Source organism: Myotis daubentonii, chromosome 1 (genome assembly GCF_963259705.1).
Source record: "Myotis daubentonii chromosome 1, mMyoDau2.1, whole genome shotgun sequence".
Lineage (NCBI taxonomy): Eukaryota > Metazoa > Chordata > Mammalia > Chiroptera > Vespertilionidae > Myotis > Myotis daubentonii.
In genome coordinates, this window is record NC_081840.1 from 65,766,920 (window position 1) to 65,787,638 (window position 20,719).

General features: G+C 54.2%; 1 protein-coding gene across 2 annotated transcripts in view; it reads left to right on the forward strand.

Moving 5' to 3' along the window:
• Window positions 1-14,923, forward strand: part of EHD4 (EH domain containing 4) — an 87,500-nt gene extending 72,577 nt beyond the window's left edge. The window contains exons 5-7 of one of the 2 annotated variants that reach the window (XR_009453854.1): window positions 3,051-3,215; window positions 11,001-13,280; window positions 13,311-14,923. Coding sequence is in view for 1 of the 2 variants with exons in the window: in XM_059704551.1 (XP_059560534.1) it covers window positions 3,051-3,215; window positions 11,001-11,537 (702 nt within the window). In the remaining variant the exon portion in view is untranslated. Of the gene's footprint in view, window positions 1-3,050; window positions 3,216-11,000 lie in introns of both variants that reach the window. The other variant, XM_059704551.1, reaches the window with a different exon arrangement.
• Window positions 14,924-20,719: the final 5,796 nt, after the last annotated feature.

Sequence of the window (20,719 nt, forward strand, 5' to 3'; positions counted from 1 at the left end):
TTCTTGCTCCCTCTCTTTTCCTGCTGGTACCCCTGTGATACAAATGTTGGTATACTTGAAATTGTCCCAGAGGCTCCTTACACTATCTTCATATTCTTGGATTCTTTTTTCTTTTTGCTGTGCTGATTGGGTGTTTTTTGCTTCCTCATATTCCAAATCACTGATTTGATTCTTGGCATCCTCTACTCTATTGTTGCTTCCCTGTAAATTATTCTTCATTTCAGTTAATGTATCCTTCATTTCTGACTGGTCCTTTTTCATGCCGTTGATGTTCTCTATAAGTTCCTTGAAGTTGTCACTAAGTACCTTGAAGATCTCATTAAGTTCCTTGAGCATCCTTATAACCAGTGTTCTGTATCTGGTAGTTTGCTTGCTCCCATTTTATTTAGTTTTTTTTTTCTGGATATTTCTTCTGTTCTTTCATTTGCAACCTGTTTCTTTGTCTCCCCGTTTTGGCTGCTTCCCTGTGTTTGTTTCTGTGCATTGGTTAGAGCTGCTATGTCTCCTGGAATTGATAGAGTGGCCTTGTGTAGTAGGTGTCCTGTAGGTCCCAGTGGCTCAGTCTCCCCAGTAACTGGAGCTGGGCATTCTAAGTGCAGCCCTCTGTGGTCTGTGTGCCCTGTCCTATTGTAGTTGAGCTTTGCTTATTGTTGGCATACTGAGCAGGATTGACCCCACCAGGCCAATTGGCTGTGCAGACCAGCTGAAACTATAGCAGAAGAGCTGCTGTGCAGGAGACACCTCCATAGAGCAGGACTTGCTTCAGTGGGGCTTTGGTGCTCTCAGAGTCTTCCCCTTGAATATGTCATTTATGGATGTGATAGGGTTGTAATCTGGCGTTGTCTGAAGCTGACCACAGGATGCACTGGCTCTGGGGCCTCACAGGAGGTGCAAAGTCAGCCACTGCCTGTATCTTGCCTGGGGCCACAAGCTATAGAGAGACCTGCAGATGGTTGCTACTTGTATTGGGCTTGGAGATGTCCAGGAGAGGCCAAGTTGTGAACCAAGGCAGGCTTCTGCTAGTTCCAGGCCTGGGGCCTCTTATTGAGAGGTATGGGGCACACTGAGGCCAGCTGCTGCTTGTTTCAGAGATTTTAGAAAAGTCTGAAGCCTGAGCTAGGACAGGTTATTCATATAGAAAGACCACTGCCAACAACTTGGGTGGGGCTGCAAATTGGGTAGAATAGGGTGTCAGGGAGTCACCAGGGCCAGGCAAACAGTGTGAGCCAGGTTAATGGAAACTCAGATATGGCACCTGCCAGTCGGCTTTCTGGCTTGAGGGAAGTCCAAACACTTTCATCTGGGAAAATCTGCCTCTGAGTTCTTGCTCTGATGCCACACAATTTAGTTCCTCCTGTATGCTCCTGGATCCTTTCAAGCTGCACTGGAGCTCAAAGGGAATTAGTCCAAATAAGTCTGTGCATGGGCCCTTTAAGAGGAACTGCCTGGGACTCCCACATACTCCATATCACTCAGTCACAATCCCCACTAGTTTTTACAGCCTCAAGTTATGGGGACTTCTCTTCCCTGCACTGGAACTCTGAGCTGAGGTGTTTGATGTGGAGCTGGGACCCCTTGTTCCTCATGTAGACCTCCACAGCCAAGATACTTCTCCGGATTAAAAACAGGTTAATTATGGGTCTTGGATCAGCCCATTCCACATCTCCACCCTTCCTATCAGTCTCAATATGGCTGCTGCTTCTTTTAAATATATTTTATTGATTTTTTTACAGAGAGGAAGGGAGAGGGATAGAGAGTTAGAAACATCGATGAGAGAGAAACATCGACCAGCTGCCTCCTGCACACCTCCTACTGGGGATGTGCCTGCAACCAAGGTAGATGCCCTTGACCGGTATCAAACCTGGGACCTTTCAGTCCACAGGCCTACGCTTTATCCACTGAGCCAAACTGGCCAGGGTGGCCTCTTCTTTAATTCTCTAATTGTAGGACTTCCATTCAGCCAGATTTCAGGCAGTTCTGAATGATGGATGTTCTTTTGTTTAGTTATAATTTTGATATAGCTGAGGGAGGATGAGAGTGCTACATTTACCTACGCCTCCATCTTGACCGGAAGCCTTAGTATCTCAAACTCTCTTTAGGTCTTCTGGTTAATCACCAGAACTAAGATCTTTCTCACCCAGGCCCCACCCATCCCGCTCACTCCCCATGGAACAACCAATCAGAGGCACAACTGAACTATGGCTATAGAATTTCCCCATGTCAGTTGCCCTTTGTCAGGGCTGCTTTTTAGGACAGGGTTCCAAGAGAAATCTGTGCAAGCCCACCTCACCCCCACCCATACGCAGCCAGGCATCATCAGCCCTGGAAAGCAGGGAGCTCTCGGCATTATTCCTGTCTCCCTGCTCTCCCAGAGCCATCATTAGCACAGCACTAGGACAGCAGTCCTTCTAAATCCTCCATCAGCTCCTAGTTCCCCAGGCAGAGTCTAAATGCAGCCCACCTTCCCCACCTCTAAGCCTGCGCTGCATCTTCATACTCGGCACTGCCCCAAAAATGGCCCAGCATGTTGCCTCCACACCTCCATCCATGCTCTTCCCTCCCCCAGACTGCCACATCCCTCCCCTTGCCCACACATCCTACCTGTTTATCAAGGCCCAACTCAGATGTCACCTCTTCCCTGAATCTGTCCTCCCACAGTCCTTATCTGCCACATTCCACATCCCAAGATCTTTTTTCACCTCTTTCCTCTCCTGACCCTTAACAGTGGGGTTTTCTCTGCTCGTTTTCCCCGAGTGGTCTCATCCACTCCCGTGGCTCTGCTACCACCTCAAGTCCCACTCTAAAACCCATCGTCCAGGTCAGCTCTCCCTTCCACTCACCCTGAGACAGCTCCCCTATATACCTCATATACCTCACATTCTACACATCCAGAACCAGGCTGTAATCTCCCTGTCTTTGCCCTCCTCTGGTCCCGAGGACCATGGCTCTGCATGGGTGCCTGCTGTGTGTTGTGATGCATATAAGATGCCCTCTTGTTTGTCCTGGTGCACTTCTGAATGGCACGTCCTCACTGACATGTACCCTTTCAGGTACATGCCTACATCATCAGCCACCTGAAAAAGGAGATGCCGAGTGTTTTTGGAAAGGAAAACAAGAAAAGAGAGCTTATCGACAGGTTGCCAGAAATCTACATTCAGCTGCAGCGAGAATACCAGATTTCTGCAGGGGACTTCCCGGAGGTCAAGGCAATGCAGGTACTGGGCGCCCGTTACAGCGTCATGGGCCGGGGGGGGGGGGGGGGGGCGGGGGGGGCGGGGGGCAGAGGCACTGCCATCTTGTCCGGCTGGTCACAGGATACACATGGTTCATGGTTTAGGATGGAGAAGAATGCAATGAATTCACCTTCCTTGTGGTGATCCATGATAACAGGCTGCTGTGAATAAGGCAGGAGTTGCCTGCCTCCTGAAACATTTAAACAAAAGGGGACACAGTCCAGGAAGTTAAGTTCACATGAAAAAATTATCTGAGCCACCCTCTCAGGCTCTGTTCAATGTTGTTTTGACATTGAGATGACACCTGTTTTTTGGAATCCCAGGACTGTAAGGGAATCAGAGCTGGGAATGACCTTGGAGGTCACCCAGGCTGCCCCTCCAGCCAGCGCTGTCCGGCACTGCCCTGCGCTGTGGGATTACGTGTTCAGGCAGTGTCATTGCTGCAGGCTCAGGAGGCATCAGAGGCGTGGGGCTCTGTGGACATGCTGGACATCTCTGGACACAGCGAGACATGCTCACCGAGGATTTTGTTAAATGTCCGTGTTGGGCAGCCTTTGGCCAGATTTCAGGGTCTCCCTGAGTTGTATGTGGGCAGCCCCAGATGAGCCCGACTGGATGCTGCATTCAGCCATCTTGGCCCAACCAGTGTTCCCACGGTGCACAGTGGTGTTAGGTGAACATATCAATGCTGACCACATCATCCTTCCAAGCCAGGCAGACAGGCCCTTGCACTGGACAGGAAGATGGTCCTCATTGAGCCAGGCTGCCCATCTTCCGGTCCAGTGAGGGACCTGGCCACCCTGGAGGCCACAGTCCTTTGGAAGGCAAGCAGTACAAGTTGAGATGGCTGCAGCCGCTAGCCAGTAACGTGAGCAGGCGAGGCAGGCCAGGCAAAAGGAAACCATGTCACCCTCTCTGACTACCTCTTATTTTTTCACATTTGATGGAGGTGTAGGTTCCTAGAAGTGTGTCTCTACAAGGAAGAAATCAAATCTACAAGTGAGATGAGGACTTGTGGGGGCCCACAGTGCGGGAGATGGGAGATTCGAACCCCACGCCAGCAGGAAGGCCCTGTCCCGCCCAGTGGTCGCTGCCCTGGGGGAACACTGGAAGCTGGAAATCTATAAAGTCCCCTGGCTTTCCAATTTCGGCTCAAACTTTCAAAGAATACTGCATAGGCCAGACAGAGGATACCTTCCTGCTGGCTGCGCCCCGAGGCACAGAGAAAGAACGCCGAGTGGGGGTGCAGTATACAGTGCACATGGGAGAGGGGCAGGTTACACTCCCTGTTGCCATGGCAGGGCTCAGGGGAGAGTATCTGCAATACAAGATCTGGTCAGATGGGACTTAGGTGACTTCAGAATCAATACAGAAATATCTGCGTTCTTCCATAAATGAAATAATTATTCCTGTACTCAGAAGACGAATTGCTTTTTTTCTGGTCACAAGATGGCTAATTTTAGGGGCCTCTCGGAGCAACTTCCTGAGCAGATTCCTCTTGCACACCCTTGGTTTATGCGCTGCACCCCATGACCAGCTGAAGGACAACTGATTCTTGGCATCCTTCAGAAATTTTTGAAGGGAAATTGGCTTCTTGACTGCACTGAAAACTGTGCACACTATAGCCCATTGGGGCTTCTGCGGCTCATTAGCCTAGTGAGGCTACCACAATGCCCACTCACAAGAAAATGCTGCTCCCCAGATCTCAGGCACCACTGAGCCACCGGGGGCTGCTGCAAGCCCCCCTACCCAGGCCTACCACCCATCCCCCAGTGACCTCCCTTAACATAGGGAGCAAACTGTGACTACTTTAGCCTGAGCCTGCCAGGTCAGAGCTGGGGCAGAAGGGCAGTCCCTGGGGAAGAAACAAGGAAGCCATATGCCCCCTCACGTCAGGTCTCTGGAGCAGACACAGCCCAGTTAGATGGACAGTTTAGGAAGGGCCCAAACTTTCTCTGAGGACCCTGGGGGTCAGGCCCCATACAGGTGCCTTAGCACCTTCAATGGACACCTGAGGGCCCTAGGACTGGGATCAAGGAGTCCCACCTGACAGGTGCCCCATTCACCTGTGTTCATTCGTCCATTCACTCAAGGAATATTAAGCCTACTGTGACCAGGCACTTTTCTAGGCCCCAGAATAAATCAACAAACAAAAATGAACAAATGGCAAATATCTCTGTCCCTATGGGGTATACGTTATGGATTATGGTATCTACCACTGTGACTATGGTTGGCAGTGAAACTTTTGGCAGCAAAGCTTATTCTGGGGACATATGCTCCTTGTTACAAGTGATGTTGTGTTCATTGGCTACAACTCCATGAGGCCAGTGACCCATGTCCTGTTCACCTCCATATCGCCAGCAACTGGCATGTAGCAGGTGCTCAATGAATATGTGTTGAGTGAGTTCATCATTAAGTTAGTGTATGCTTATATCCAAGCCTATAGAAAATTATATAAGCATTTATTTCAGGGGGAAAAAACTGAAGGCCAGCCAGAAGCAAAATCTCAAAGGATTGAGCAAATGCTTCAAAAATGGCAGTTTTGCAGTTCTTTTTATACATTTCGAAATAAAGGAGAAAATGTAAGGAAGGTTACATACAATCCATTGCTGGTAAGTTAGGGAGGTAGCAGAAGGCAAAGCAGGGAAATCTCTAGGATTGGATAAAAAGTAAAATAGATACATACTTCTTTTACAGTGGTAGGTACAGGATGCTTATCATTTCACATTTACAGTAAATAGAGATGGTCCGAGGCAACAAGATAACAATAAGGCATTTCCTGGTGCAGATGGTTATGCCTCCTCCAAGAGGTCTGAAAAGACAGTTATTGACATTCTTAAGGGCATGTTATCCCAGATGCACAAAACAATAAACGGGGCTCACTTAAGGCACAAATTAACCTTCTATAAGGAATCGATAGGCGCAGAGGGTGCCCATGCACTGTGACATGCCCAGCTGGGAATTGGTGAGCAAACATCCTGTGTGGTCCCTCCGGTCACTGTGCTTGGCAGGGTTGCTACATCGCCTCTGTTTTCCTCACATGTGAATCACAGCAGGCTCTCGGCTGGTGACTTTCTCAGACCCTGGCCCAGCCCTGACTGATTCTCTCAGGGCTTACAGACCCGCAGTTCCCAGAGCAGCCCCCTGGGAGCGGGAACAGGCTTCCTCCTTGGGAAGCTAGCTGGGCCCTGATCACACCACCCCAGTCCCTTCAGGGACTCCCCAGGAAACAAGGCAGGCCCGGAGCCTGTAAGGTGTGCTTCAGGCTAGAAGCTTGGGGGGGCGGGGGGAGCAGGGTTCACAGTGTGGGCCAGGGCCTCTGTCATCCCTGAGTCTCGAGGTCTGACATCCTCTACAGCTCAGGCACTCGACCTCACCTTAACCTCATCCAGGACAGGGCTTAAGCTTGGCAATGACTTTATTAAGATCTTTGCACATCTCAGGGTCACTCAGAGCTCCCGATGCCAGCTCTGAGTCTCTGTTCTCCCTGTGCTCTCATAAACCAAGCTGGTCTGGTTGACTCTTAGCCATAAGGAGCCAAGTGCATTTTGAAGGCTTTTGCCTGCTGCTGGGAGGTAACTGTGACCTGCTGGTGAGCTGCCTGTGTCCACCCTTCCCTTTGGGAAGGAACCTGATTTACCACACTGATGTGTCCATACTGCCAAACAAGGAGAACACTGGCGAGACCACCTTCACTGCTGCCTCAGTGGTCCTCTGAGAATTGGGCCCCACAGCTGAGGAGTTGGCAGCATTTCAACAGCAGAGGGCAGCAGAGCCATCCCATCTGCTCAGATCTCTGGATTCGAAAACGGCTTCTGGTGAAGGTTGGGAGTGAAGGGGCCAGGGACTGCGAATGGAGACGGGGCTGGGCACTGACCATTGTGTCTGGGAGGGGCTCTCCTGGGCTTGGTGGCTTTGACAGGTGTGATTGTTGATGAGTTGATCTTTAAATTCCCTGAGGTGCATTCATCCCATTAAAAAGACTTCTGTTCTGGAGCCACCCTAGAGCAGGGAAGGCAGTGGTTTAATCTCTACCCCACACTCCCTGGTCAGGCCTGGGGGCGGGCCATGTGGGGTTTGTTTCCTGTGTGCCTGCTGCTGCTGCTGCTGCTTCCTGCCACCCCCACAGGATGGCCATTTCCCCTTGCCAGCTTTCCAGAGGTTTGCAGTCTGGATGCACGGCCCCTGCAGGAGGGTGGAAAGTTTGGGCGGACACCACCCTCCTTTGTCTGCTTGGCCAGGTACAGGGCTCTGTGTGTGCTCAGGGCTCAGGCTCATTCATGAGGAAAGAGGGTAGGTGTCTGTGCACCCGGGGAATCCGGGCTTGTTTGCCGCTGCAGCGCTGGGATTTTTGTGTAGGCTGCCTGCTCTCCTCCTGAGCTTTCTTGTCTCAGTGCCCTTGGCTGACTGAGATGTTGGCAGCATCGTTTGGTGCTGATGTTGGGGTGCCATACAGGTGTCCACAGACTGTCAGGGAGGATAATGTCAGCCCAGCCCAACGAGACCTACAACTGCAGAGTTGCTAAGAGTGTTTGGAGGTGCCTCTCTAGAGATAATGTCAGACTCTAGCTTTCCGTTCTGCCCCCTCCACCGTCTAAAGCTAAGGGCTCTGCTTCAAAATGAACCACTTAGAATGCCTGCCCTGCCAGTATTCCCCAGAGCAGCGGTCTCCAACCTTTCGGACCTCATGGACCACCAGTGGTCCACGGACCACCGGTTGGCAACCACTGCCCTAGAGACCACAGTTTTGCTTCTCCATTGGAAACAGTCTAAACATCCAACTACATGGGACAAGGTGAATGACAGTGGCTCAGCTAAAAACTCAGTATTCTGTAGCTATTAAGGTTAAGGTTATAGGTCAGGCTGATTCCGGGGTTCAGCCAGCCTGGCTGAGTATGGAAGCACTGCCCAGGACAAAGCAATTCTGCAGAGGCGGGAGGTGGATTCTTTTGTTGGTTGTTTGGTGGTTTGGCTGGTCTTGGAGTTTTGCTTTTATTTTTTGTTTTAGCTTCTGACATTTAAGGAAATGTCTGTCAAAACACTAACTGAACACAGACTAAGAAACGGATTTCAGTGAATGCAGTCTGTGCAAAAAATAGTTTGGGAAAATTACAAAAAAAGTTTGTACAAAATTAATATCATGGAACAATATAATACATTATTTCTTTAAAATACAGGTTATTTTACAGTGTGGTCTTATTTCAGTTAAAGAGTGTGTGTGTGTGTTTATAAAAATGGCTGGAAATGCATGTCCCAAAATATTAGCAGGTTATTGCTGGGTGATGGGACCATAAGTGATTTAAATTTTTTATTTTTGTTTTCCGGTCCCCCCACCCCCTATAATCCTATATAATAAAGAGCTAATATGCAAATAGTCATCATGCCCTCATGCCACCATAAGGGCTCAAACACTCAACACTGGGGAGAGAGGAATGGGGACCAGCCAGGCCCAAATGAGCTCGCAAGAGAGGAATGGGGACCAGCCAGGCTGCAGCCCGGGAGAGGGACAAGCCGCCCACCCCGCAGTCCCGGGCGCCTGCAGCCCAGGCGAAGCCACCCGTCCATGGTCCCCTGCAGCTACAGCTGGCCCAGGTGAAGCTGGCCCAGGTCCTGGGTGCCTGCAGCTGGCTAGAGGGAGGGAAGCCTGGGTCCCAGGTGCCTGCGACCAGCCGGAGGAAGGAATCCTAGGTCCCAGATGCGGGGCGAGGCAGAGGTGGTTAAGGGTGATCAGGCCAGCAGGGGAGCAGTTAGGGGTGATCAGGCAGGTAGGGGAGCAATTAGCAGCAATCAGGCAGGCAGGCAGAGGTGGTTAGGGGTGATCAGGCAGGCAGAGGGGTTAGGGCAGGGGTGGGCAAACTTTTTGACTCGAGGGCCACAATGGGTTCTTAAATTGGACCGGAGGGCCGGAACAAAAGCATGGATGGAGTGTTTGTGTGAACTAATATAAATTCAAAGTAAACATCATTACATAAAAGGGTACGGTTTTTTTTTTTTTTTTAGTTTTATTCATTTTAAATGGTCCGGATCCGGCCCGCGGGCCGTAGTTTGCCCACGGCTGGGTTAGGGGCAATCAGGCAGGCAGGCAGGCAAGTGGTTAGGAGCCAGTGGTCCCAGATTGCGAGAGGCAGTTGGACATCCGCCAAGGGGTCCTGGATTGGAGAGGGTGCAGGCCGGGCTGAGGGACCCCCTACCCCCATGCATGAATTTCATGCACTGGGCCTCTAGTACTTACAATAAATGTATGATATTTGTGATAGCTCAAAGTTTTATATTTTCTAATGGCCTACTGCTTTACTTCTGCCACAAACAGTCAGGTGTGAAGGTATGTGAAACCTCTTTTCCTTGAGCCTCCCTGCCTCATCTCCCAGACGTGGCACACTGGCCCTCTAGAGTCGTCCCAACAGAACTGCTTCACAGAGAGGCCATATAAAAACTGCCATCCTGGAATTTCCTGCATTTACTTGACAAAACTGCTGTTGAAGACATTTTTCACTGGATCTTTGAGGCCCCTCATACAAGGCCCTGGGTAACCACCTCACCGTTCAGGACAAGAGAAAGCTTGTAATGAACAGGTGGCTTCTCCCTCGGACAATGAGGGGATGTGATCCTCCCCCCATCCCCCGCCCCGACTCAGTGGGGGGCAGCTGAGGGGCAGTCACTTTTCTCTCCTCAGTTGTCTGATGTGTTCATTCCCAACCTCTCCCTCTTAATTACTTGGCTTTTCCCTTTTTTATGACTTCTACTTTGTGATAACATTTTCACTATAAGCTAGGTCCACCCTTTTTGCAATTAGACAGGAACAGAGATACTTAAATGTCCTTCCTCTATTACAACACTGGCCCCTGAAGGTATGGACTGGCTTTTCCTATTTATATCCCAGGCCCTAAAACGGCCTGGCACATAACAAATGGCCAATAAATGTTGGATGGATGGATGGACGGACAGATGGATGCATGGATGGATGGATGGATGGATGAGTAACCAAAGAGAGCCAAGGTAGGAGGAGTGCTTCTGCACAGCCATCCGGGCACCATGGTTGGTTCCTGTCCCGTCAGGCAATTATCATGGTGTCCCTGGAGCCTGTGCTCCTGCCTCTCCGACTGCTGACGGCCAGTTCTCCTGGGAGGAGCTGAGACCTGCCTGACTTGACGAGCATAGGATTTATACTCACCCTTCCCATCCTACTCTGTTCCCTCTTACCAGTTTCAACATTTACTTATTTGTACCCTAAACTACATTTTTAAAAGCTGACCCAAAAATAGTGTCCTTAACTAAGTCCCTCTCCACAGCGTCATGTCACAGCACAAGGAGCACCAGGCAAGGCAGGAGGCACGGGGTCTTGTCTTGACTCCGCCAGGACGCCCCGTGTGCTCTCTGTAACACACGGCTATTATGCTGTCCTTGCTTGCTCCCAGCATTGTTGTGAAGGTCAACCGAGGTCTGTGGTAAGAGATGAGATGCTGAATCTGAGGGCTGAAAAGGCAGGGTGCGGGAAGGTCGTCGGCCCTGAGGGAGCGCTGTCAGTCACACCGCAGCCCGCAGGGCTGAGCTCCTGTAGCTAAGTGTGGCATCCCATGCATCTTATTTCTTGTTCTAAAAGCCACTCCTGTGTCTGGTGAGTTTGGATGTGGGGACCCCACCAGAGAGCCCCGGAACAGGCCCGGGCACGGGGTGCGCTTTACGGGAGAACTGCCCTCCCTCCGCTCCCCTCTCTTTGCTTCCGGAGGAGAGGGCATGCCACCGAGTCTGTGGTTTCTCCTTTTGCAGGAACAGCTTGAGAGCTACGACTTCACCAAATTCCACTCGCTGAAGCCCAAGCTGATCGAGGCCGTGGACAACATGCTGACCAGTAAGATCTCATCCCTGATGAGCCTCATCAGCCAGGAGGAGCTGAACACGCCCATGCAGCTCGTGCAGGGCGGCGCCTTCGATGGCACCTCCGAGGGCCCCTTCAACCAGGGCTACGGGGAGGGCGCCAAGGAGGGCGCCGACGAGGAGGAGTGGGTGGTGGCCAAAGACAAGCCCGTCTACGATGAGCTCTTCTATGCCCTGTCGCCCATCAATGGCAAGATATCAGGGGTCAACGCCAAGAAGGAGATGGTGACCTCCAAGCTGCCCAACAGCGTCCTGGGCAAGATCTGGAAGCTGGCCGACTGTGACTGTGACGGCATGCTGGACGAGGAGGAGTTCGCGCTGGCCAAGCACCTCATCAAGATCAAGCTGGACGGCTACGAGCTGCCCAACAGCCTGCCTCCCCACCTGGTGCCCCCCTCTCACAGGAAGTCCTTTCAGAAGGCCGACTGAGGGGCGGGCCACCCACAAGGCAGGCAGTGCGGAGTGGGGCTCCTGGGACTGGGGCCTGAGGTCCTTGCTGCCACTGACTCACTGAGTGACCCCGAGAAAGGCACTGCCCTCTCTGCCTCAGTTTCCCCATCTGTAGAATGGGAGGGCAGACATTGGACACTAGATGAGGTCCTTTCACCTCTAAAATTCCCTGAGTTTTTATTAAAATACTGGGGGGAGGTGGGTAAGGAGATTGTAACTCTGGAAAAGAAATGGAAATTGACCAAAGAGTACTCAGAATCCTGGAGAGACATTAAGTGTGGGGTTGGGCTTGCTGGAGCCCCAGGAGATTGGGGAGTGAGCTGGGGCTTCCCTGGACCACTCATCATCATAAACCTGTTTGCCCTGTGGGAGCAAAGATGATCTTGTTTGTTTCCTTATATATTTAGGGGGGAGGAGGGAATAGGGCAGAGAGGGTTTCTGTTCTCTCTCAACTGTCTACCAAAGAGAAGGCGATTGGTGCCCACAGTTTGAAAGCAGGGTGTAGTGCCTGCCTATGCCCCATGCCTTCTGCAGCCCCGAGCAGAACAGGCAGCTGGCCACAAACATGGTCTGTCCCAGCATCACACTCACTGGCCCTCCCAGCACCCACCCCCGGGCCTTCCCCGCCAAGTTGTATTTGGTTAGGAACTTGGAATTACTTAGGAATTAATTAATAATTCGTTTGATTAGCCCCAGCAAGATTTCAAGTCATGTTGGAATCTAAAGATTAGCTTTTCTTACTGGTCTGTCCAATAATTTGTAGCAAAGTCTATTTATCGTACTCACACTACAGTGAGGAAAAGAGGTGGTTCTCCCCAGTTGTCACTTAGCCTTGTTACAGGCCCCCAGGGCTCCTTGCTCAACGGCAGGATTTAAATTCGGCAAATCGTGTCTCAGTGAGCAGAGTCCAGACCTGCGGACACAGGGATGAGAAGCCAGCCTGCACGGCTGTCAGGGATAAGAGATCGGTCTACTAGCCTTAGATACTATTTTCATTTTTATTTTTTAAAGGCATTTTTATTATGTCTAGGTTTTTGGTTTTTTCCTTATAGGATAAAAGCCTTTATACAGAAACAGGATGGAACCTTTCCTATAAAGCCTTTTCTTCAAAAAGCTGTGTGGCTTGTATCATGAATGCCCATCTCGAGGCAGGATTTGGGCAGGCCCATATCTAGCGGCTCCCTGAGGGTCTCTCCCAGGTCCCCCATGTCAGCCCCTCTGGACCGAGCACTTGGGCCCTGTGTTGGGTGGAGGTGTTAATGCTTGCCTACACCCTCCCTACCATGTGGGCGCTGGCTCGGCCCAGTGCCTTTCACCATGACTTAGGCAGTAAAGGGGAGAGATGCAAAATAATGACGGCGTGGCCGCATGGCAGGGGCCCTGCCAGCACCAGACATGCGTGAAATCAGAGCAGCCCCACCCGAGCCTCCCAAAAGCCACATTGTGGTTTTTTCTGATGTTACCTGTGACATCAGGGTCAGAACTGCAGGCTTAAGAGAAATGTTTTACTTTAGAGAAGCATGCATCCAGATGCCAGCCCGCATACTCCCTAGCTTGCTGTCTCAATAATTTTGTTTTAAGAGAAATAAATGCATAGCATGGTTTTTATTCTTACTGAGCACTTTAAAATTAATTAGACACAGAAAAGGGACGGTCACAATTCCTGCTGTATTATGAGCAGAGTTCTGTGAATGCATGGGGACTGCCCACCTGTGTAGCACAGTGGCGTCCACCGAAGGGCAGCACCGAGAGAGGAAGAGAGAGAGTTCAATCGTCCACAGGTTCAGAGATGCCAGGGTTAGCCGATTTTCCATCCAGAATTATCTCGCTGCTTTAACTCTACTGAATTGTCACATATAAAGATAAATATATACACATATATGTCACATAAATATGTATTTTTGAACTTGTCAATGTGTACATATGTAGATATGGCCAAAGGTTGTGTATGTAGAGACATGTAAGAAAGGTGTTTTAGGGAGCCAATGGACTGAGGTTTCTGGTTTCTGTGTGGACGGAAACGGATGGCATTGTGACCTCTACCCCATGCCCTCAGGGGGAGAGCATCGGACAGCTGAATCCTTTCCCTGCTCAGGAAAAAAAGGGGGGAAATCGTGTGACCCTTTTTTCTTAATATCTTCTCTTCCCACATGAAGTCATTGGAATTGACTGGAAAGAAAAACACTGGGAAACATTAGGGATGGCCGCCAAGTGAGAAACCGTATCTTCCCAGGATTGGCACAAAGTTCCTTTAATTGTGTCCAAAACATCCATTATCCCCACCCCCAACCCCACGCAGCAGGGCAGGGGGACAGGAGGGCCTGTCCACCTCAACGGACCTTCTTGCCGTCCCACGCCACCCCAATTCTCCAAGTTCCCCTCCCCAGAGTGTTTACAGGTGGTTGGGAGGGTGGCAGTAGGTGAACTCTAGCTCTAAGAACTATCTTCGTGCTCCCCATGGTTCCACAAGAGAAAATCTGATTGTACACAGCACGTGATACCACATAACAGACCTCTGCAGTCTGGTGTTTGGGGGGAATGAAGACTTTAGCCTCCTCTTCCCAGTTGTGAGCCTGCTACGAGGCCCTCCTGCACCATCTGTAACGGACCCGCACTGAGACCTGCCCCGGCTCCCCAGCTCTGTCGCACGTGCAGGCGGCCACCTGCCTCAGCCTCCGGCTCCAGCCCAGCATCTCCCCTTCCTCCCCCAGCACCTGGACGGCCCACGGCGGGTCCCTCCTCAGTGGGGAGGGCCGTTCAGTGAGTTGGCGTTTGCTTCCCCAGGGCTGGACTGGGTTCTGTTTGGAACACAGTCATTGTGCAGCAATAGTGTCTTCGGACTTGGGCTTTGGTTGCTCCCACAAATGGAGGGCCTTGAAGAGCTGAATTCTTATTCTATTATCAGAGGACTGAGGGTCCAGGTGGGTCAGAGGGCGTGAGCAGCAAATGCCTCCTGCTCTCTCCCCAGCCCCTGCCCTCCTTACCAGCTCACAGGAGACGCCCTGGCAGAGCCTGGCCCCCTGCCCCAACCACTGTCCCTCCCAGTGTCTCCGGGTCCTCAGGAGCCCCTCTCCACCCCCCGGGGAATGTCTTGTACTGGAGTCCACCCCCCGGTGCCTTGCCGGACACCCAACACCTGGATAAGTCGCCTTGAGGATAAGGAGCGCATTTAACAAGAACATTCTTGGGACAGATAAGCACTGAGTTTATTCAGGTAAACGGGCCTGATTTAAGAGTGTGTCAGGTTACCTGTCAATTAGCCAATGCAGTTAATACACAATGCTTCTGTTTGTTTTGTAACCTTGTTTAGAAGTCAAACAAAAAAAAGACACCGTCTACTGATCAATAAACTTCTGAAAAAATCACCTTTCCTCTGCTGCTCTGCTGGCTCTGGTTGTCCAGGGGCTGCCCGCAGCCGTCTGCAGGTCTGCGGTAAAGTGGGGATCCCTGCCATCTGTTCTGAAACCAGGCGGGTGAGGGGGCGGGTGCCCCCTGTGACTCCCGACCTCCTTGCCCTCTAGGGGGGGCTCCCCCAGTGGGGCTTTAGAGGGAAAGCAGCTCAGCCACGGGGGCCGAGGGCCGAGGCCAGGTCTGGGCGCAGCCCCCAGGGAAGCTGACGCTCCAACTGGGAGTGTAAGCCAAGACCAGAGGGGACCTGGGAGGCGGGCCCTTCCGAGGACGGATGGGCATCACTGAGCACCCTTGAGGGAGCAGTCCTGCCGCGAGTCCTTCCCGCACACAGGACGGGGCAGTGGTACCAGGGGGAGCCCTGGCTGCTGGGACCCCTCACAGGTGTGGACCCCAGAGCAGACACCTGGGTCTCCCCACCGGCACCCACCTACCTTCTGGGGTTCTAGACCTAGAATCTCCTTTGCAGAGCACGTCCCACTCCCCCACCCTCAGTCTGAGCCGTCAGGGTTGGGTGAGATATTTCCGGGGTGGGTCCTGAGGCAGAGTATTTCATCCCCCTGCTCACAGAGATTGGTTCAGGACTGGATGTGTTTCAGTGGAGCCTATGAGAGCCAGACCCCTCAGGCTTCTGTTTCAGTTCTTAGGAGAAATGCTCTCTTCTCTGAATCCTGCCATGTGAAAAAGCAAGCCTGTTAGTGCAGCAGTATAAATGGCCTTGAAATGGTGCACAGAGCTGCTGGGGTAGGGGAGGGAGGGTGGGCAGAGAGGACCCAGGCTTGTGGGGGCATCCTTTGAGCTGCTGGATCAAACCTCACTTAAAGTCCTCCTCCCTCACACTTCCCTTATGTGGGCCGATACATTCCCTTTACATTGTTTAAACCCATTTGACTTGAGATTCCACTTACTTTCGAGGTAAGTGATCCAAAACCACCAGGGACTCATTTCCGAGGGGGCGCGGTCAGTCGCTGCCAAAGAGGCCGCCCTTGGGTGCAGGGCTTTTCTGCAGTTGCGCTAAGCGGGGAGGAACGTGGTCCCCCAGCCCCACGCGCAGCCTCAGCTACAGCGACCGCTGCTGAGATCTGTGTGCAAGCATCGTGCAGCTCCCCGTGGTCGCATCACACAGGGGAAGGTCTTACCTGGGCCAAGGTCTTACTAGGAGGGGGAGCAAGCTGGGGGGGGGGGGTGAGAGGGGGTACTTCCTAGAAGGAGCAGGTTTTAACGGGCAGATAGGATAGGGCCGTGGTCCGCAAACTGCAGCTCGCGAGCCACATGCGGCTCTTTGGCCCCTTGAGTGTGGCTCTTCCACAAAATACCACGTGCGGCGCGCACGTACAGTGTGATTGAAACTTCGTGGCCCATGCGCAGAAGTCGGTATTTTGTGGAAGAGCCACATTCAAGGGGCCAAATTGCCGCGTGTGGCTTGCGAGCCGCAGTTTGCCGACCACTGCATCCGATAGGGGAATGGAGAGTAGAAGGGAATTCTAAGCTGAAGCCCAGATGTGGGCAGGAAAGCTGTTTCTGCCCAGGCAATGGGGAGTCTTCCTGGGTGTGAGCAGAGCTGTGCCCTGGGAGGTAAATCAGGGCTGTGAGCAGGTGCCGTGCAGGCAGGATGACAGGCTGGGGGCTGTGATGAGCACCTGCAGGGGCAGGGAGAGTGGACAGGACGGGAGGGTGGACCGTGGAGCACTGGGGGCGCCGCAGTCGCAGCCACTGGTGACAGTGGATCTGGGCTGGGAGCGAGGACCTCACAGGGAGAGGATCCCGGGCAAAAGCTCCTCTCAGATGTAGGGGAGTTGCCCCATCCCAAGAGCCACAGCCGGGGTTCAGTGTGAGTCGCCCTCCCTGGCTCTCAGGCTCAGGCAGTGGCCGCGCCTCCCCTCGCTGGCCTTGCCTGTCAGGGACACCTCCCTGGGGAGTGTTGTGTCTCCCCCGAGTCTCCCAGGGCTGCCGGGTGGGCGACCACAGACACGTCCCCCAGCTCGGAGTTCAGCCAGACTGTTCTGTGAGCCGCCTGCAGCAGAACTCACGCTCCCTCGCACGCTGTCCTCGGAGCCCCGCCGGCCAACTCGGGCCCGTAGGCGCTGGGGCCCCGTCTTGGAGCCCAAACAGGGACCCATGGCTTTGAAGGAGCCACTGTGGTCTCCATGGCCTTTTCGGATCCAGGTTACCCTTCCCGGGGGGAGTCCCTTTCAGAGAGCAGCCCCGGGGGTGAGGGAGCGCTGCCAGTCCGCCCTGGGCCAGGTTGGGTGCCTTTCCGTCTGGGCTGGAAGGCCGAGCCCAGAGTCGGACAATTCCCCAGGAGGGGAAGGGAGGGGCTCCGGCCCAGCATGTTCCCTCCCACCCCTGGCTGTGGGTGCCCCAGAGAGGCCCTGTGTGTGCCCCAGAGAGGCCCTGTGTGTGCCCCAGAGAGGCCCTGTGTGTCCCCAGAGAGGCCCTGTGGGTGCCCCAGAGAGGCCCTGTGTGTCCCCAGAGAGGCCCTGTGTGTGCCCCAGAGAGGCCCTGTGTGTGCCCCAGAGAGGCCCTGTGGGTGCCCCCAGAGAGGCACTGTGGGTGCCCCAGAGAGGCCCTGTGGGTGCCCCCAGAGAGGCCCTGTGGGTGCCCCAGAGAGGCCCTGTGGGTGCCCCCAGAGAGGCCCTGTGGGTGCCCCAGAGAGGCCCTGTGGGTGCCCCAGAGAGGCCCTGTGGGTGCTCCAGAGAGGCCCTGTGTGTGCCCCAGAGAGGCCCTGTGGGTGCCCCCAGAGAGGCACTGTGGGTGCCCCCAGAGAGGCCCTGTGGGTGCCCCAGAGAGGCCCTGTGTGTGCCCCAGAGAGGCCCTGTGGGTGCTCCCAGAGAGGCCCTGTGGGTGCCCCCAGAGAGGCCCTGTGTGTGCCCCCAGAGAGGCCCTGTGGGTGCAGAAAGGTGCTGTGTGTGCCCCCAGAGAGGCCCTGTGTGTGCCCCAGAGAGGCCCTGTGTGTGCCCCAGAGAGGCCCTGTGGGTGCAGAAAGGCAGTCCCTGACTGGGAAGTGGGTGCAAAAGCTGCTGACAGAGGTTCTGCCCTAGTTCCTCTCCCCCGACTGCAGCTCCTCCATGGGGCTCCCGACCCCAGCGACTGGAGGCCAGCCCATGGGCCTCTGTGTCTTGGGAGCCAGGGCCCCCACCTGGCATTGGGGACATGATGAAGAAGGGGATCTGACCAATGGTCTGGAGCATTCCTGAGCCGCCCGCTCCAGCCTGGGCCACGCCCCGCGGCAGGTGGGAGGTTAATGTGGGCTGAGGCTGTGCGTTCCCACCGTCCTGCTGGCTCAAGAGGAGGCCATGACGCAGCCTGGCTCCAGCCTCCGCCTCTCCTGACGGCTCACTCCTGCCCCACAGTGTCCTCTGTCTCCCGTCCCCGTCCGTCCAGCCCGTCTCCTCCACAGGCCCAGGCATCGCCACGGTGAGCGGCTTATCCCAAGGAGCAGCAGCCAATCGCTGTGGCCCAGGGGAGACCTCTGGCACCAGAGCTCAAAGAACAATCTGGAAAGTGCGGTGGGCAAAAGGGGGCCCTGGGCCATTCAAGTGCAGGGCCCCAGCCGGGAGCACCCCAACCTCCCCTGGCGAGGCTCCAATGTGGGCAGCCAGCCTGGCAGGGAGGGTCTCCTTACCCCTGGCAGAGGCACCCCGTCCCACGGAGGAGCCATCATATCCACACGCTTCCCCGGCCTCCATTCCCCCAACATCCCCAGCAGGGAAATGTCTGCCACTGGCCCCTCGACCCATCAGCCCCACACTCCCCAGCAGCTCCTCGGGCTCCAGGACACCTGAAGCAGGAGGGCTGCCCAGGGCCCTGAGCCGGCTCTCCCAGCCCAGGCCCACCATGGACTCTGCGTAGGAGATGGGCCACATTAGGCAGCTGCGGGCACAGCACAAGCGGATGCAGGAGACTCACCAACTGGATCAACATCTTCCAGTGCGACCGGGTGCCCCGCAGCCCGCCTCTGCCCTTCCGTTCCCCCTCCCTCCCCCGCTCTCCCGCCAGTGGACCCTGGGGCCTGGCGAGGAGGTCATCTGGCTGAGACTTCTCTGGACCCCACAGCACAACTGAGGCCAATGCTCCCTCCTCGAGGCAGCTGCTCTGGGCTGCATCTCCCAGGTCCTGGGGGGCAGGCAGGTGAGGCTGGGCTGACCCCGTGCCCTCCCCCATTCCCCCCAGGTGGGCCTCAAGGTCCAAAAACTGTACACAGAGCTGACCCATGGCACCCACCTACTGCGGCTGCTGGAGCTCATCTCGGGTGAGGCTCTGCCACCCCCAGCCCCCAGGGCCGAATGCGAGTGTGCTTCCTGGAGAACAGCAGCCGGGCTCTGGCCTTCCTCAGGGCCAAGGTGGGCACCGGGGAGGGGTTTGCTGGGTGGGTGCTGGGTGAGCAGCGGGGACAGGCTGGACTCCTAGACCATCTCTCCTGGGCTGGCCACGGGGCATAGCAGACGCTCTGGAGCCTGAGTCCAGAAGGAGTCCTTCCTGGCACAGTATTCCCACTGAGAGAGCATCAGGGAACAAAACCAGGATCCCCGCCCACGCAGAGTGAAGGCGCCAGCCCGTGTGTCTGGGCAGCAGGAACAGTCCTCGGGCTTTGATGTAAATAAAGTGGCCAGGGTGGGCCTCGCAGAGAAAGTGGCATTTGAGCAAAGGGAGGGAGGGAGGTAGCCATAGGGCAATTGGGGAGAATAATATTTTCAGACACCAGGACAGCCAGTGCAAAGGCCCTGCGGCCTGGGCTTACACTCTCGGGGAAGTGCAAGAACCCTCTGGGCCTTGCCATGTGACCCAGGAGAGGGGGACGTGGCCAGCAGGTGAAAGGACCCAGGTCACACGTGGCTTTGATGTTTATGTGTTCCTTTCTCCCTGGATTCACTCCTCCTCCCCGTCCAAGTGAAAAGACCTAGGGCAGCAGGTCCCCAGCTTTAATAAGAAGCACGTGCGGCACGGAGAGCTGCGTGTATGGGCCCGAGGCCTGGCTGGCAGAAAGCCCAGTGTCCAGGAGCCGCCTGCTTCCATGCTGTGTGGGGTTGGTGAGCACCATGCCGGCCCATTAGAAGGGCTGAGGAACGGGGGCTACCGCTCCTGTTGCAACTGAAAGCCGGCTGCTCAGAGGTGAAGCTTTCAGACAACCCGAGGGCACAGCCAGCCCCCGTGGGGAAGGGGAACAGCATCTCAGCCCCAGCCTGCCTGCCTCCCCCGCAGCTACAGGCCCCGCTGCCGCCCCACCTGTCCCTGCCTGGTGACCGCTGCCCTGTCCCTGCAGGAGGAGCTTGGAGCCAGGGCAGCCCTGCTGTCTGCCAAGGAAGCTCTGCTGGCCCGGGGCCCGCGGAAGGCAGCTGCTACGCTCACGTCAGCATCACCGACTTCTCCCGTAGCTGGAGTGACGGGCTCGGCCTCAGCCCTCATCCACCTTCTCCAGAACTTTTCTATGTCCCCATTACCTCCTCCCCAGGTCAGCATCGGGACCTATCAGGGATTGCCCTGCATCTGTAGACTGTTTTGGGTAGTATGGACATTTTAACATTAATTCCTCCAACCCATGAGTACAGACTATCTTTTCATTTATTTGTGTCTTCAGTTTCTTTCATCCATGTCTTACAGTTGTGAGCATTCAGATCTCTCACCTCTTTGTTTCAATTTATTCCTAGGTATTTTATTCTCTTTGATGCCACTGTAAATGGGATTATCTTCTTTAGTTTCTCTTTTGTTATTAGTGTATAGAAATGCAACAGATTTGTGTGTATTGGTTTTTC